This window comes from Lonchura striata, chromosome 2 (assembly GCF_050655825.1).
Source record: "Lonchura striata isolate lonStrDom1 chromosome 2, ASM5065582v1, whole genome shotgun sequence".
Taxonomy (NCBI): domain Eukaryota; kingdom Metazoa; phylum Chordata; class Aves; order Passeriformes; family Estrildidae; genus Lonchura; species Lonchura striata.
Window position 1 is genome coordinate 137,277,979 of NC_140704.1, and position 16,230 is coordinate 137,294,208.

At 33.1% G+C, this 16,230-nt stretch overlaps 1 protein-coding gene across 34 annotated transcripts in view; it reads left to right on the plus strand.

The window, feature by feature from the left end:
- Positions 1-16,230, plus strand: part of RIMS2 (regulating synaptic membrane exocytosis 2) — a 447,424-nt gene that overhangs the window by 283,429 nt on the left and 147,765 nt on the right. For all 34 annotated transcript variants that reach the window (XM_085573910.1, XM_085573913.1, XM_021546502.4 and 31 more), the window contains 2 exons: positions 3,501-3,657; positions 6,823-6,939. In XM_085573910.1, coding sequence (XP_085430036.1) covers positions 3,501-3,657; positions 6,823-6,939 — 274 coding nt within the window. The remainder of the gene's footprint in view (positions 1-3,500; positions 3,658-6,822; positions 6,940-16,230) is intronic.

Here is a 16,230-nt window from a genome sequence, read left to right on the forward strand (position 1 = left end):
ATTACTTAGCTTCTCTAACCTTATTTCTAGGATGTGCAATATTTTTGAAATTGGAAGTTAAATTGTACCTACAATACAGGCACTTAAATCAGAGCTAATATGATTAACTCTACAAAACTGAAGCATAACTTTGAAATTACCTCATTAACCCATGTTAGTGGGTTGTCTTACTCAAACAGTTGCTTTTCAATTTGTGACCTGTTGGAAAAAGAGCAGTTTATAGTTATTTTTGTTTTAGGTAAATGAATTATAAATGTCAATTTTTTTCCTGACAACAATATTATTAGACTATTAATCTGTTTCTTTGATCACAGCTAAACAACTCTAGTTTTTTTCAAAAAATGTAGCAAAAATTTATCTAAATTTAGCAAAATTGCTAGGAATGCTGATTGTTTCTGCCTTTTTCATTGTCTTCAATTGTCATAAGGAAACAGTACCAGTGTTACCAGAAATCACTGCATGACTACTTCCAAATTAATGTAAAGTACACGTTTGATCAGGATTAGACTTGAAAATTAATTATAAAGTCATATATTTTGATTTATTGCAACAATACTGCTCATTTGGTTGACTACAATAACAAATTAGGACTGGAAGAGGCATTTTATTCCAAAGTGATTAATTTTTTTCTATGTGCAGATTTATAAATTCAATAATTTTGTTTTACTTGTTCTCACTTCTAGGAATTTTATAGATTTTTTAAGCATTATTTTTATAATTTTAAAGGAGGTTCTTGTTTGTGTTTTGTTAATTGATTATCTTGCCCTTCATTATGTTTATTCACCTAGAAAATCTTATGGTATTGCTCATTCCCCTCATACTTCGATGTCTGTACATACAAAATATCATATAAACTGCTGATTTTTTCAAAGGATTTACCGATTTCTTCATATGACTACTCTAGATTGTTTTCCATCTCCAAATGCAACAAATTCTCTTTGTGTATGCAGAATACAAAGAACCATCTCTGTCTTTTATGTCAATAGATATGCATTATTAGGATAAGACAATATTTCTCTTTGTTATTGTACTGTAAATCATGTTTTTTTTATTTCAATATCTAGAAATTTATAATAACTTGCTGCTTCTTTATGTGTGGTGGATTGACCTGGCTAGGTGTCAAGTGGCTGCCAAAACTGCTCCATCGCTGCCCTCATGAGCTGGACACAGGAGAGAAAATATAACTGCAGACTTGTGCTGGAGATAAGGACAGGAGGAGATTACTCACCAGTTACAGTCATAGGCAAAACAGACAACTCAGAGAAATTAATTTATTGCCAATAAAATCAGAGTAGGATAATGAGAAAATAACCCGCTGAAATTTCGCAATTTTCTTCCCATCCCTTCTTTCCCTCTGGTCTGAACTTCACTCCTGTTCTCTGCCTCCCTCTCAGCTGCACAGGGAGCTGGGAACAGGGGCTGCAGTCACTTCATCACATGTTGTCCCTGCTGCTCCTTCCTCCCTTCACTCTATGCCTCTGCTCCAGAGTGAGGTGCTTCTCATGGGAGACGATCCTTCATGAACTTCTCCAAAGTCAGTTCATCCATGAGCTGCAGCTCTTCATGAACTCCAGCATGAGTCCCTTCCATAGGGTGCAGTCCCTCAAAACTGCTCCAGCCTGGGTCACAAGTCCTGCCAGCAAACCTGCTCCGGGGTGGGCTTCTCTTCACAGGACCACAGGTCCTGCCAGGAGTCTGCTGCAGAGAGGGCTCTCCACTGCTGTCACTTTAGCTCTTTTACTTCTGGTTAAAGAATTGCAGAATTGCAGTGTATTGATTTCCAGACTGACATGCAAGAAATTTATTTATTTGTCTCCTACACTTTACTAGTGAGGAATAACACCCTGTTTCAAACACACATAAAAGTTCCCTTGTCTTGCCTTTGGGGATCTCAGAATTATGTTGCACTGGCCCATATATGTTTTGTCAGTGCTTATAATAATAAATTTACTTCATATATAGGATAAAAATCTGTATTTCATTACTGACTCTTAGTTGAGGATACACATAACATGACTTGACTGCTGTGTAGTGAGGAGACACTATGTCATCCTCATCATCATTATATTAGTGTAATGTAATGGTGATATGCATTTTTTCCCCCCCTTTATATACACATACCAGATACACACAAAGCAGTTTACCCCTAAACATAGGAGGAAGAAGTTGTTTACAAATTAGGATTGTTTACATGTATCCTTGGTTGTAAAGTCATACAGTAAATATGAGTATTCAATTGAAAGTATTGAACATACTTGGAACCATAACGTGGAATGAATTAATAAGGTTTTGTTTAGGTCCTAATGAACATTTTCCAGGAAGAAAAATAAGAAAATCATGAACAGAAGAATATTCTCCTCTTGGAAGATTCTCATGGGAAAAGTATAACAGTTGCATGACCCAGAATTTTTCCAGTGCTGGGTGGATCTCTCTAAGTATTCTTTACCTGGTTACTGTCTCTGGAAAAAAGAAATCAGTTATATCAGTTGTCATAGCTACCAGGAACTGCCTGAAGACCTATGCCTGCTAATTTTCCATTTCTTATCATTGTGTTTTAATTTAATCCTTACAAAATTTGGGGAAACTTACTTGAAATGGCTGTATATCTAGCATCTTTTTTTCCACAGAGACTATTGCACCATGGGACAGTGAATTCAACTTTTTCAATTACGTGAAAACCATCACTTTTAATACATCCAGATTTTTAAAAATATTTTTATTAAAAGCCTGTGTCAAATGTCCGTGTGGTAGACTTTTAGGCCAGTGTAACTTGGAGGCTTTTTCTTAGACCATGCTTTCTATTAGGCTTATTCAAGATTATTTCCCCCCATCCCCTCCTTTTTTCTGGTCTCAACTTCACTCCTGGTTCTCTACCTCTTCCCTCTCAGCTGCACAGGGAGATGGGAATGGTACTTGCTATTTGGAAAGGAACTGTGGTTTTTAATTCAGAATTGTGAGTGGAATCTGATGTAATTGAGTCACTGTTACTGTAATTATTTCTGATATAAATACAAATCTTTATTTAACCCAACCTCATTATTTAACTCCATAGTAGCTTCCTATCCCAAATTTGTAAACTAAAATTTTGGATTAATTTTAAATTATGGATATTTCTTTTTGAAAAACACTACATACAACAGTTGGAATATAATTTTAATTAAAAATGCAATAATTATTTTTTTTTACTCTAGGTAAAAATCAGTTTAATTTTTTTTATTATTAATACATCATATTAACCATAAATGGTAAGTCCCCAGTTTGGTGCATGGTATTAATTTCTATAGTTTTAAAGTATAACTATAGGAACTGTAATTGTACTTAAATAAAGCATAACAACAGCAGTCAACTTTATGTATGTATGTTTTATTATAAAACCCAAGAACACACGATAACATTCTTGATCAAATCCCATCTTTTATTGAGTTTCTCACTACTACAGATACGGCAGGAAGTTGAAAAGTACAACTTCAGATTCACTGAATATTTGCATTTCTTTTTAGATTACCGACATAATGGGAGAGATCTTCAAAGTTCCACACTGTCAGTGCCAGAGCAAGTAATGTCATCTAATCATTGTTCTCGATCAGGGTCCCCACACCGTGGAGATAGTATAGGACGGACTAGATCGTGGTCTCCCAGTGTCCCTCCCCCACAAAGGTAAACTCTACTTGAACTATGCAGTTTTGTAAATTAAAGTGGTATTGGTCTTGTACCAGCGCTGGAAATATTCTCCAGACTTTCAAAATGGCAATGAATTGGTTAGATCTTACAAAATTACATAAAGCCAATAATGTAGGGGTTTTTTTTTACATTATAGTATGTGCCTAATTTATATATAATTCTATGTTATTTATGGTTTATTATTACTATTTTTTATTATAAGATTACATAATTGTATCTTCTGCCTATTTATATCTGGTCTTTCATCAAACTTCAGTACAGTTCAATCTAAGGAAAGAAAAATATCGCTCCATATTTCCATTTTCTAGAGCTATTTACAGGTGCCATGTTTTATAGTATATGATAGTTCGATATTTTCTTAGCATCCATATGATAGTGGATGTTTTCAACCTTTTTATTTCTGTAGAGTTAAGATTCTGGGGAGCCTCCCTTGCTCCCTATAGTAGCTTCCTTTCTATTCTTTCTTTCATACTTCTAAATCATCAAGAATAAACAGACAGACATACAATTTAATAGTAAAATGTATCAACTCCTGATCTTGGAAGACCTCTGATAACTATTTATCTTGAGAAAATGAGATCAGGAAATTTCTTCCAAAACCTAGTACTTTTGGATAACATCTCATAATTGATTTAATACTCTGCAGGATAAGCTTTCTTAAGAGAATGGAAACAGAAGGATAGATGTAAATGGGAATGAAACCTGTTTTCCAGCAGTTTTGTTGCTATGTATGGGTAGGTTTCCAGATGATGTAATTCAGTTGAAATGAAAGTAGACGTTTTCTCTTTTGCCCATAATGTTCACAGTTCCCCTTTGATACTGAAGATCTGTTATCCAATATTTCCTGGCAGGTCCATGTTCCTCTCCCTTTCTTTCAGCCATCCTGATTCTCTTGTTTTTGGCTTTCCTTTCTGTTATCTTTGTTATTTTTGTTAAAATTTTCTTGACTTCATAATATCTTACTTATGTTTTTACTTACAATTTCCTCTAATGGATGTAGCCTATATGATATCCTTTTGCATTAGTGAGATATTAGGATTCCAAATGATCCCCCATCATCTCATTCATCTAAGGGGCAGAAACTGTGTGTTTCTTCTTGAAATCTAAACCTATCTAAAACCAAGTCAGCCCGACTTGAAATGAGACATAAGTGGAAGACACAAAGGGGCCTATTCTGATTTTTTAATGTACTGATTTCAGCATAAGTAATTGTCTACGCTAAATCTCTAGAGGTTATTTGTCTTGGATATAGACGTAAATGTGAGCACAATCTCTTTGTGTGTATGCTTGTATTTTTATGTTTTTCTGTCTGCATGCATGCTGTGCGCATTTTGGGCAGAACTTTTACCCAAGCTAGTAATTAACACTTGTTTAACATAAATGAAAAATCTACTTTTCATTTTCTTGTAGTCTTGGATTTCTTTACATGTTCAAAATCTCTTGCTTTTTAACTTTCCTAAAGCTAAATTTTTAAATATAGTTTTGAATTTATTGCAGCTGTTTCCTACAAAGTCAGAATCAAATGAAAATATTATACAAATATTATTTGTATATTATTTCCCTGCCCACACACCAAATCAATTCTGTGAGGACTTGTTGAGCTCAGAAAATTGAGTTATGAGAGTTTGAGGATCTGTAGAATAGAAATATAATCTATGGATTTCAGAAATACCTTTTTTAGTTCTATTGAAAATGCAGGTCTACTCAGGAGATCTATAAGAATTATCAATCACATATGCACCCTGTTCAGGTTATACATCTACTCTGTATATGTCCTGACTGCAGTGAGCATTCTGCATGCCCAGAAATTTCCCATTACTGACACCTCTGCAGGCAGGAGGTTTTGGGCCATAGAAGTTGCTGTTATTTTTTAGAAACCATTTTGCAGTCCTCAGTCCTACTTAATTTTTTAATAAACTCCATCAAAGGCCCACTGCATTGTGTAACAAGAAATTGTTACTGCTCTTGTTACTTTTAACTAGCCAGAGTAAACCCAATATTTGGATTCGTGAATGCCAGAGTGGAAAATGCTTTATGACAAATGAGGTGGATCTGAAGGCAAGTTTATGTGTAATGCAACATCATTATAGCACTTATATGCAGAAATAAGTAATGTCACAGCAGCAGCAGTGAAGGATACATGTATAAGTTAACATTAGCCAGAAATTGGTAAATGACAAAGGATAAGTATGACAGGTACCAAAAGGGCAGACAAAGTGACAAGAAAGAAAAGGGGAACTGAGTAATATAAAACAAAACAAAACAAAACAAAAAAAAAAAAAAAAGAAAAAAAAGAAAAAGAAACTCAGGTTCACACTAGTGCAGATTGCAGTAAAGGACAAGAGACAGAATAATTGGTCTTGAACTTGTGTGGAGGGAAGCATCCAATTTGTTATTTTCCAATCAATACAAATCAATTATGTTTTCCTTATCCAATAATTATTACAGTTAACCATTGTCTCCTCTTTTCCTATTCTTGTGGATTTGTTTTACAGAGCACAAAAAGTAGTGTGTGTCAGTAGGTATTGATAGATAAATGAGTAAAACAATCAATTGGCAAAGCTTTGGTCTCAGTTAGTACAGGTGATCTTTACCCAAGCCTGCACCAACCCACTAAGTGGATACCACATACAGTCCTATTTTTAAATTCAGATGACAGTGTTTTCAAAGTTTCCAATGTTTACACTCTACTGTAACAGCCACAAGTCCCCATTGTGTCTGACTACAGTGTACATCTTTATAGTAAAGCCAAAATCAAGAACTCATGAAAAATTATTTACAGTGGATGTTTCTGTCAGAATTGAATTTTTTGCTTGAAATCTGGAAAGATTAATGAAATGATGTGCAAGAATAACATTTTTCATGAAGGAAATGAAAAACCTTTCCTCTAATTTCTAGAAGAAGCACATTGGAACAAAAAAAGAGATCTCTATCCCTATTATGGACTTGGCACCATCTTCTAAATGAGATTTTTTTTTTACTTTAAGATTTAAAATTATTTTACTTTAAATGTATAGAAAAGTCTGGTCGGCTAACAGATATTGTTACCAGCATGATTGTTGATAATTGTTTGTACAAACCAGTGAGAGGATGTCTTCCAGGCACACTCAAAACTCAGGATCTGATATCTTTTTTCCTCAGTCGGAATGTGGATCAGGGACTGCGAGGGACTCGATCCACTGCTGCGCACTACAACACCCTGAACCGCATGGACAGACACCGAGCTGTAGATGACCACTACTCCCCTGACAGAGAGAGGTAAGTGCCTGGCTGGAACCAGGAACAGCTGTAGCCTACAGGCATCAACGTGAGTAACTTCAGCATGGTAGCCTGCTAAAATAAATTACATACCTAATCCCAGAGATTAACGTTCCTGGTTTATCCACTGGTCATGTGACATACATTGCAAAGTATCAGTGCACATAAGGCTGAAAAAACTGTCCAGTGAGTGTATGTTTGCCAGGAGGGAATCTGAAAAAATCTGTGAGAAAATGTATCATATAATAGCTGAATAATTTAGTTGTCCTTTTTGTGCATTAGTGAATTTTTTAAGTGCTAAATATCTTCTAAAAAAATCTATCAGTAGACTTGGTTGTTTTTGATGCTGAATAAAGAGGCATAAAAATAGATAATTTCAGATCAGTATTAATGTAATGCTCCCTTTGGATACAGTGCAGTTCACAAATGTAACAAAAGTATATTCTAGTACTGTGTTCTGTTTTTGTCTTTGCTCAACCTTCTGATACACTTTGTAAAAAAGAAAAGAAAAAATTATGAGGACAGCATGTATGAAATCAGAGTCTTTGTGTTTAGAGGCACATCTGACTATGAATAATGTTTTGCCTAATGGAACTTCCCAAAGAGTAAACAGAGGTTTAGCAACATCTATGAATTTTAATGATGTAAAAAAAGAATTGCAGCAATAATTGAACAATGTAGTTAATTTTGATGAATTAATTGTGGCAATGACTTTGTGACATTAAAAAATTATTGGTCTTTTCCACCTCATTGTCTTCAGGTAAAGAATCAAACCAAAAAGCATTTATTACCTTTACTTTTTAAAATATTTCATCTCTTTTTCACCAGGTTGAAATTTCTGCACTTTATAATGAGAAGTATAATTTCTAGCTTTTGTCTCATTTTATAATTGCATGTACCAAGGAGTAATACAGATATGTTGTGTGATCTTGAGGAGTATAGGACTAGTATTTGAAGTTAATGTTTTTACAGATAGCTATTACAGGTTATTTTTCAAGTGACATCAAAACTCATCTTTGATGTTTCTAACTGTAATACAAAGAATGTGGGAAATCAGTGGCTTTCTGTTAGCAATATTGAACAGAAAAGTTTAATATTTGTTAAGAGACCAGTAATGTGATGGTCAATGCTTGTATGGAATGAAAAAATATATAAAAACAATAATTAATTTTTCCCAAAGGCATGTTAACAAAAGTGTCAAAAGGAGTTAAACCCAAATCTAGTCAAAGTACTTTGTAATTTAATTTATTGAGTAAAAAGTCAAATGGGCAAAAATAAATCTAATGAAAAAATGGCGAAGTGCTTATCATCTAGAATAGGAACTGTATTAATTACAAGTACAGTAGATCAGAAGTCAACCTCTTTTTTGCATTAAAATATTTAATATTTCTATTTAAATTATGGGAAAAAACACTATTTGGTTGATTCATTAGTGTATGATTTTAATACAGAAGGCAATAACTTGAAGATTCTGAGCTGTTTCCTTAAAAGACGATTACAGAATTCTTTTGAGATACAATGTTATGTTGACTTTTAGACCAGTAATCCCTGAAACAGGAATGAAAGTCGTCCTTAGAGTTGTGTATGCCTTATGGAATGCTGCTGCATTTGCTCACTGTGCAAGTTCATTTGTTGCCTCCCAGATAAATATGTAGCTGTGAAAGGTTGCTTGAAGTTCGGTACCAATATTTTTCCATCCCTTCAGTCAAATAATCCCTGCTAGGCTGACCTGATTTAGAGAAAATAATTGGGTTTTTTAGAATATGTCAGAAAAACAATGTCAGAAGGTTGTTGGAGATGAGATTATTGAATCTTCATGACCATTCTAGATTAAAAGGTGTTTGCTGGATAGGGGTACTCTGAATCTCTGAACTCAGTTTTATATGTTGTCTGTATTTTCCAAAACCCACTGAGAAATTCTCCTCTTAGCACATGCTGAGTGGTTGCCGGTGCAATCAAATTATTGATTAGTTATGCCTCTATTGTAACACGCAGTCTCTGAACAGGAAAAGACTATTTCCAATATTAACAGTGAATATTTTTTTAATATTCCTTGCTAATTTGACAGTGATTTTATGCATAGAAAGATTATTAGATTTCAAAATTTTTAATTAATATTTGTGATACTGTCACTGCTATATAATAAAACCCCATTGGTATCCCTAAAGTAGCCATTTAATAGCATTGCTCCTGAAAACTTCTAGAACTGCAGGCAGTTGGGGGAAGTTGAAAAACTGCATTTTTGTATAGGTTTGTAATCTCATGTTATCTACACTAGGCTCTGAAAACAAATCATATATTTCCTTCCCACAGCTCTGATGGTTTCGTGTTTCCATGAAAGAGCTGTTGAAGCTGTTTTGAAGTGTTATAGACATGCTCAGTTGTAAAGTTAGACTGAGAATATGAGTAAGAAAATATTTTCTTTCCTTTTCTAGATAATTCAGCATTAAGTTCTCTAATGTATACGGCACTGAGGAATTAGTTGAAACCACATACAAAAAGCCTAATGATCTCAAGTTTCATTGCAATGTAAACATTCCTTCAAAATTGAATTCATAATTAGAACAGAAATAAAATTATTTTTAAAAGCCCTGAAAGACACATTAAAAAAAAAAAACTGGAGATAATTTTAATTTCAAAAAACAAACCCTTAAATATGTAACATATGGCTATATGATATACTTATTTTTGTATAATGTAAGGGTAAATGTACAGTTTAAATTGTATCTGTTGCTGTATTAACAAAAGTGCCAAATTGTACTGTGTACACTGTTAACTCAAATTGAAAAAACATGTTAATTTGTTACCTGTATATTTAATATAGGTCTACTAGGTAAGTGTTATCAAAATATGAATATGAAATAGCCAAAATTTGTAATGTAAAGAAATATGAACACTTATGACCTAATATTCACCCAGGTACCATAAGAACATTTATCTGTAATGGGATAACCTCATAAATGTCAATTTGACCTGTTTTGATAAATTCTCTAAAACTAATTTTACCTCAATTGGGAAACTGAAACTAATCAAACTGTAGAAACTATTGAAAAAATTTTGCAAACAGCTTGATTTAACCTCAGAGTTTTATATTTAAACAATCAATATAATTAGGTAAATTAGAAGAAAAATGTGAGAATCTTAGCATAGTTCCAGAAAGAAAAAAACAAATAACAAAAGCACCAAACCATACCTGTGATATATATATATTTCTGAAAGCTATATCAACAATTAACAGCAACACCAAGACAGTGTGAGAAAATTGTACTCAGGCCCCCAGCTTCAGCAAACTTAGATATTCAGCAGCTATAATTTACCTATATTTGATATCTGAGGTGGGTTCCCCTGAGGAATAACATTGCTAATGGTGAATTTAGCATAGGTATGTTAAGCCAGAGCATACTGAGAATGCCTAACTCAAATAGTCTTGCAGGAGAAATCTATAAGAAAGCTCCTAAAGTATGAGTGTTTTCTGAGAGATACTTAAAAGAAAACAAGCGAAAAGAGAAATTATCCAAATTTGTTCATCAAATCTATTGCGCACTTTCAATTTGAAAGAAGAAAAGTTACTGTTTTGTTAAACTAATAGGGTAGTCATAAGCATGGTTATTTAGAGAAATATTGTCCATTATTTTAAAATCAATTTAAAGTTGTTATCTGGATGTGCTGGGACTAGCAGGACTAGCACACCCCTGTTAATGAGAGATTTCATTCACATATTTGAACACACACTTTGTTTTTTCAGTCTGTTGAAAGCATGCGACTTGGATTTTTTAACATAAAGTAAATGCTGAAATATATGCAAAAAAAATCCATTTGCTATAATCAAACCAGTGAATGCCAAAATAATTCACTACAATGAACCTGTTATATGTTAGCTAAAACGCAGTGTAAATACCTGCTTCTATTATTTGGCACAAAATTAAAGGTGGGCAAGAGCAATATCAATTTTACATTTCTAAATGTCATCTTTAACCATGCAACTGCTTTATCTATGGGTAGGAGGTTCCTAATCTAATACTGTTATTAAGTAGATGTCAGATTAGGTCAAACTAGGTAATGATTTTTTTGGATACATTTTTCCATATTAAAACACTGAAAAGAATGTATTTTTTTTCAGTCTTTATTAAATACACAGCTGAATTATATGTAATTAGCTAGTAATTTATTTATTATTTAGTTAAACTTTTCTGTAAAATAATTTAAATGCAGATTAAAATACAAAGATATTATAAAGTATAAAGGGTTCCTAATGCTTTTTTTGAAAATTTTGGGATAATTTTTTCAGATTTCAGTTGTGTCTATCGTGTGGGTAACACACCCACATGGGATATGTAATGTCACTGCTTTGCTTCTTCAAATACGCAGTAAAGTGAAAGAAATGCATTGCTGAAAATTTGCTTATAGCTATGATATAAAATGTTTGCTTCAGTTTGAATCTCAATAATTGCAGTGTTTAAGTTTTTTTTCTCATTTCAAATCACGGTTTAATTGCACAATTATCTGCACCACCCACCTGGTGCCTCCATGAGTCTGCTGAAGGATGATTATCTCCAACAGGGGTGGTGGAGTAGGCAGGTGGTAAAGAAGCTTTGAGCCAAATTTAAAAAAAAAAAACACCACCAAGAGTCATAGATATATTCCTCAGAATAAAATGCACAAAATGCACACACAGACAAAAATCCCCAAAAAACAACAACAAAAAAGAGCCTGTATTAAAAAGAATGCAGTTTTGATAAAAGACTTCAGTGTTGTACCTTTGGAGCAATGATTTAAAATGCAGCATGTGGAGCACTGTGACGATGTGATACTGATTTTCTTTTTTAAAGTAATCTTGATTGAATGTGTATCAGCTGATAATTTTCTGATAATTGCTATTGTTTCACAAGTAAAATCTTCAAATTGTCAATTACATTCAGATGGAACATTTCTAGGATTTCATCTATTCCAGCAGATTAGCAGAAGTTTCTATAGAATTGATGTAGCAAGAAGCATCCATACCATTATTGGTGCAAAAATTGTTGATGTTTATAAATAAAGAAAGACTGTTTTTTTCTTAAAAAAACCCCAATTATTAAATAAAACTATTCTAATGATATATTAAATTAAATTTAGCAGGTGAAATTACATAACCAGTGCTTTATTCTTGAATGGCATTTGACATTTTTAAGAGTTAAAAGCTTTACTTCACATTTTATTTACATAGCTGGTGTGATTTGCCAGGTGTTTGGGAAGCAGCATGGAAAACATTCTAACACAGAGAACATGAACTGTTGCTTTATTGAGCTGAGAATATAACTTTTTAGAATGGTATAAGTAAGCTGGTCATAGAGCTGTGCCTTTTCTCTGAATCTACATCATTTTATTATTCCCGGCTCCTTTTCCCTTGGATGATTCTGTGCTCAGCCTCACAGTCAATGTGATCCCAAGCACAATTTTTTTCTTCATTCCTTCCCACAGTACTTTCCCTAAATTTCATATGGCAGCTTTCTTTTTTCTACCACTTTCAATGTCTCTTTCCCCACTAAATTTCCAACTGGTCGACCCCAAGAACCACCTGTTTTTTACTCTGCAGTCTGTTTAAGCTAATTTCTATTTTATCACATTACCATTTTTTTAGAAAATTGTAACTTGAGAAATTGGGAAGTATTTTGTTAAAGGCAAATTTATACCAGTTAAAAAATTATATTTATTTTTTAACTATTTAAATAATTTTATAATTTTCCTACATTTAATTTTTTATTTCAGTTGAAAAAATGTAAAGGAGTGTTACTAAAAATAAAGGATACTATTGCAAATGATACAATATTTTGCTTTAATTGCAATCAGTACACTAGAAAAAACTGAATATGGGAATAGATAAACAGTGATAGGATGAGAGAAATTTCTTGTGTCAACTGAGTTTCATTCATACAGGCTCTAACAGAAAGAAACACTATGAGACTTATTTTGTGTTCAGAATTATTTATGAATATTCCAATAAGCACAAGAGTGTAATAATACACAGTACATAGCCTTTCCACAAAAACACTTGGGAGTCTGCTGCCCACTCTAGTAGTGAAGCTGAAGTGTCCATCAGATTTTAGGCTCTGGTCACAGAGAGTGAAAATCGAAAGGAATAAATTATCTCCTAAATAAATGCCTCTTTACTATTGAATAAAATATCCCAAGCAATAGAGAGCAGGTTAAACTCGCCTTGCATAGGAAGAACAGAAAGGTATTCCATGAGGTTTGAGTGAGGTACTCTGTGTGTGAGTGTTTTCAAGCATACTTCTGAAACTCTTCTGGTATGCTAAGCCTGATCCTGGATACTATGTACTTCCAATTTGGCAATCTAATCACTTGCTCAATCAGTGGTTTCTGTTTTCTTACCCTAATGGTTCACTGAATTTTGTAAGAAAATGGACAAATAGGTGATCAATATCAGAATAAAAATTAAGTAATTGTCTGTTAACTTTTAAAAAAAGGAAAGGTATCCTGTTTTCCTATGTACCTGGATTCTTGTCAGAACAGTGGAAATCTCTTTTCACCTGATACAGTGTGAAAGGGGAGATGGCTCTGTGTGTGTCTAATAATGATCATATTGCAAAACTTATAATGCTGCCTTATTAGACTAACTTCATTATTTTAATACAAGTAAAATGAATTGTTGCTGCAAATTTTCTGTCCATTCTATCTGTAACAAAATAGGTAAATATTTCATAAGTCTATGAGGATGCAGGTTAGGTTCATTTTGCCATACCATAATTTGACATACTAGTGCCATAAACTACTATAATGCAGGACGTAAAGAATGTGTGATAAGAGGCTAGAAATCTAAATCAAGGTTGCAAAAAAATAAAAACAACTGGTATCCAGGAGTTCTTTTGTCATATTAAAAATCTGACATATCTAAATTTTGTCTATGTCTACTGTGTCTTCTGAACACTCCCATGAATATGTATGTGGATATAGTGTAATGATTTTTATTAACAGCTCAAATGATATATTTGGTTGAGATGGAGATCTGAAACATTACTGGAATTCTTTTGGACTTAGGCAATGCAAAGCTTAATGTTTTTACTACATTATAATACATTTGCTTTAGGATTTTAAGTGGTTTATCCTGGGGATTAGCCAAATAAATATGATGTATATTTCAGTTTTGGACATTGATAATAAGTCATGGGCATTTTTGGTGTTGCTAACATATTTATAAAAGCATAAATAATTTATTTTAACCTAAATATATAAAAATGTATAGCAATAAATTTAATGGTAAAAAATCAACTAGTGTGATATTGGCTGGATGCTCAGAAGATGGCATTTAAGCATTTTGCTCTGCATGTTGAATCAGGTTGGATATTAAGAAATATTTTTTCATTGAAAGAGAGAGTCTATGCATTGCTACATACTTCCCAGGGAAATGGTTGAGTCACCATTTCTGGAAGTGTCCAAAAAACAAGTACAAGTGGCACCTTACAATATAGTTTAGTGGGCATAGTTATATTTGGTTCAAGGTTGGGTTTGATGATCTTTGACAGTGATTCTATTATTCTATTAAGTTAGATAGCATGGTTATCATGGACTCTGAGAAAAAAAGGAAAAGTATGAATAGCCAGCAATTCCAGAGAGTCAGGTCAAGCTAACCTCATCCCATATATAGATAAGCAATGTTTTGGGTGATGAGGAAGCTTATTTTAAACTTGTTACAAGTTGTTGCATATCAAATTGTATAGGTAGTTGTATCTAAATGCCATCTAAATGCTATCATACTCATTGTGAAATCCTGAACTGAATGGGAAAAAAAAAAAGAACAAAAAAGGAAAAGGTTGAATTGCCTGCCAGAAATTCCCAAGAAGAATACCCAGAACTTGGTAAGGACACTGGAATTCTGAGTTTCTAGAAGTATTAGAACAAAATTCAATATCAGAAGTTGGGAATTCAACATAGTTTGGTGGAGCTATGAAAAGCTGTTAGGACTGAAATCCTAAGCAGAACATGAACTGATGGTGTCTCATTCACATTCAAATAAGTGAAGTGAACAGTCTGGGGTGTTCCTTCTTATGGACAGTAAGCAATCTAATTGCAAATAGCGTGTGCATTTCCATGTTCCATACCTTCTGCAACATATGTGCTGCCTGAAGATTTTTTTAAGATGTTGGTTTTTAAATCATGGTTATATATATTGTATTTATTGATGTCATATATGTTTCAAAGACTACCAGGAAAACTTGTCAGCAGTTCACTGGAAAGATAAAAGGCAAAGTGAATTGTTAAAATTAAAATGTCATTTACCAGCTGGAAATACTTAATTGCTTATTAATACTAGAGCAAGAGTTTTGAGGTGTTAATTGTAGGGCTGCATCTGGATAATTAAAAGGCATATTCTTGTGGATGTAGCCTGGGAATGGATCCATGTAGTGGAGAGAATAACCTGGTATGCAGTTGTTTGCCATCATGGTTCATTTAGCTCCTGGGGGTTAGACTCCTACATTTTTATTTGATTGTTCTTCCTGTGGGTGTGCATATATTCCAAAGAAAATTTTAAGATCGTGGTGAATTTCTTTTTAATGTTTCTTGACAACATGATAACTGACAGGCTGTTATGGGTAGACTGCTTTTGATACTTAGGTCTTTACATTACTTTAAAAATATTCATAGTTTTTCATAGGTTGCCATGTAAACTCTGACTATTTTAATAATTATTAGTCCTTCTTCAAATTTTAACTATACCATGTCAAATTGGGCCCTGTTGAATTGTCTACAATTTCTCATTCTTGTAACAAACTAAAAAGTTTAAATTACATAATCAGGGATTTAAGCTAGTTCTTCTTTTGCATTTATTTGACAAGAAGTGAGCACAAAGACATCTCACACTATATATAATTGACCTAATATAAGGAATAGTTTCATGTGGGTGATAGTGCATTTTATCTTCATGCAAAAGAGGAAAATTTTATAAGTGTAGGTAATATACCTACTGGAATAACAGTTAAGCATAAGCAAATTAAGATATGAAAAATAAAAGTGAAGGATGAGGTTTTCCATGTTTCTTGTGAAGTCAATTTAACTTCCAAAGTGGACAGTTGTGATTAGATTTCCCTTTGAAATATCCTAACTTCATGGAAACTGTAGCCAATTTTCATTTACCCTTTTAATGGTAAACCCCTCTCTTTTCCAAACCCTTTTCCCTTTACTGTGTGCATATATTTATAGTAAAAGCAAAATTACTTTCTTCTATTTTTGATAATTGGAGAGTATCTAGTGTAACAAATATATTTAAAATATATAAATTTTGACATTGTTTCA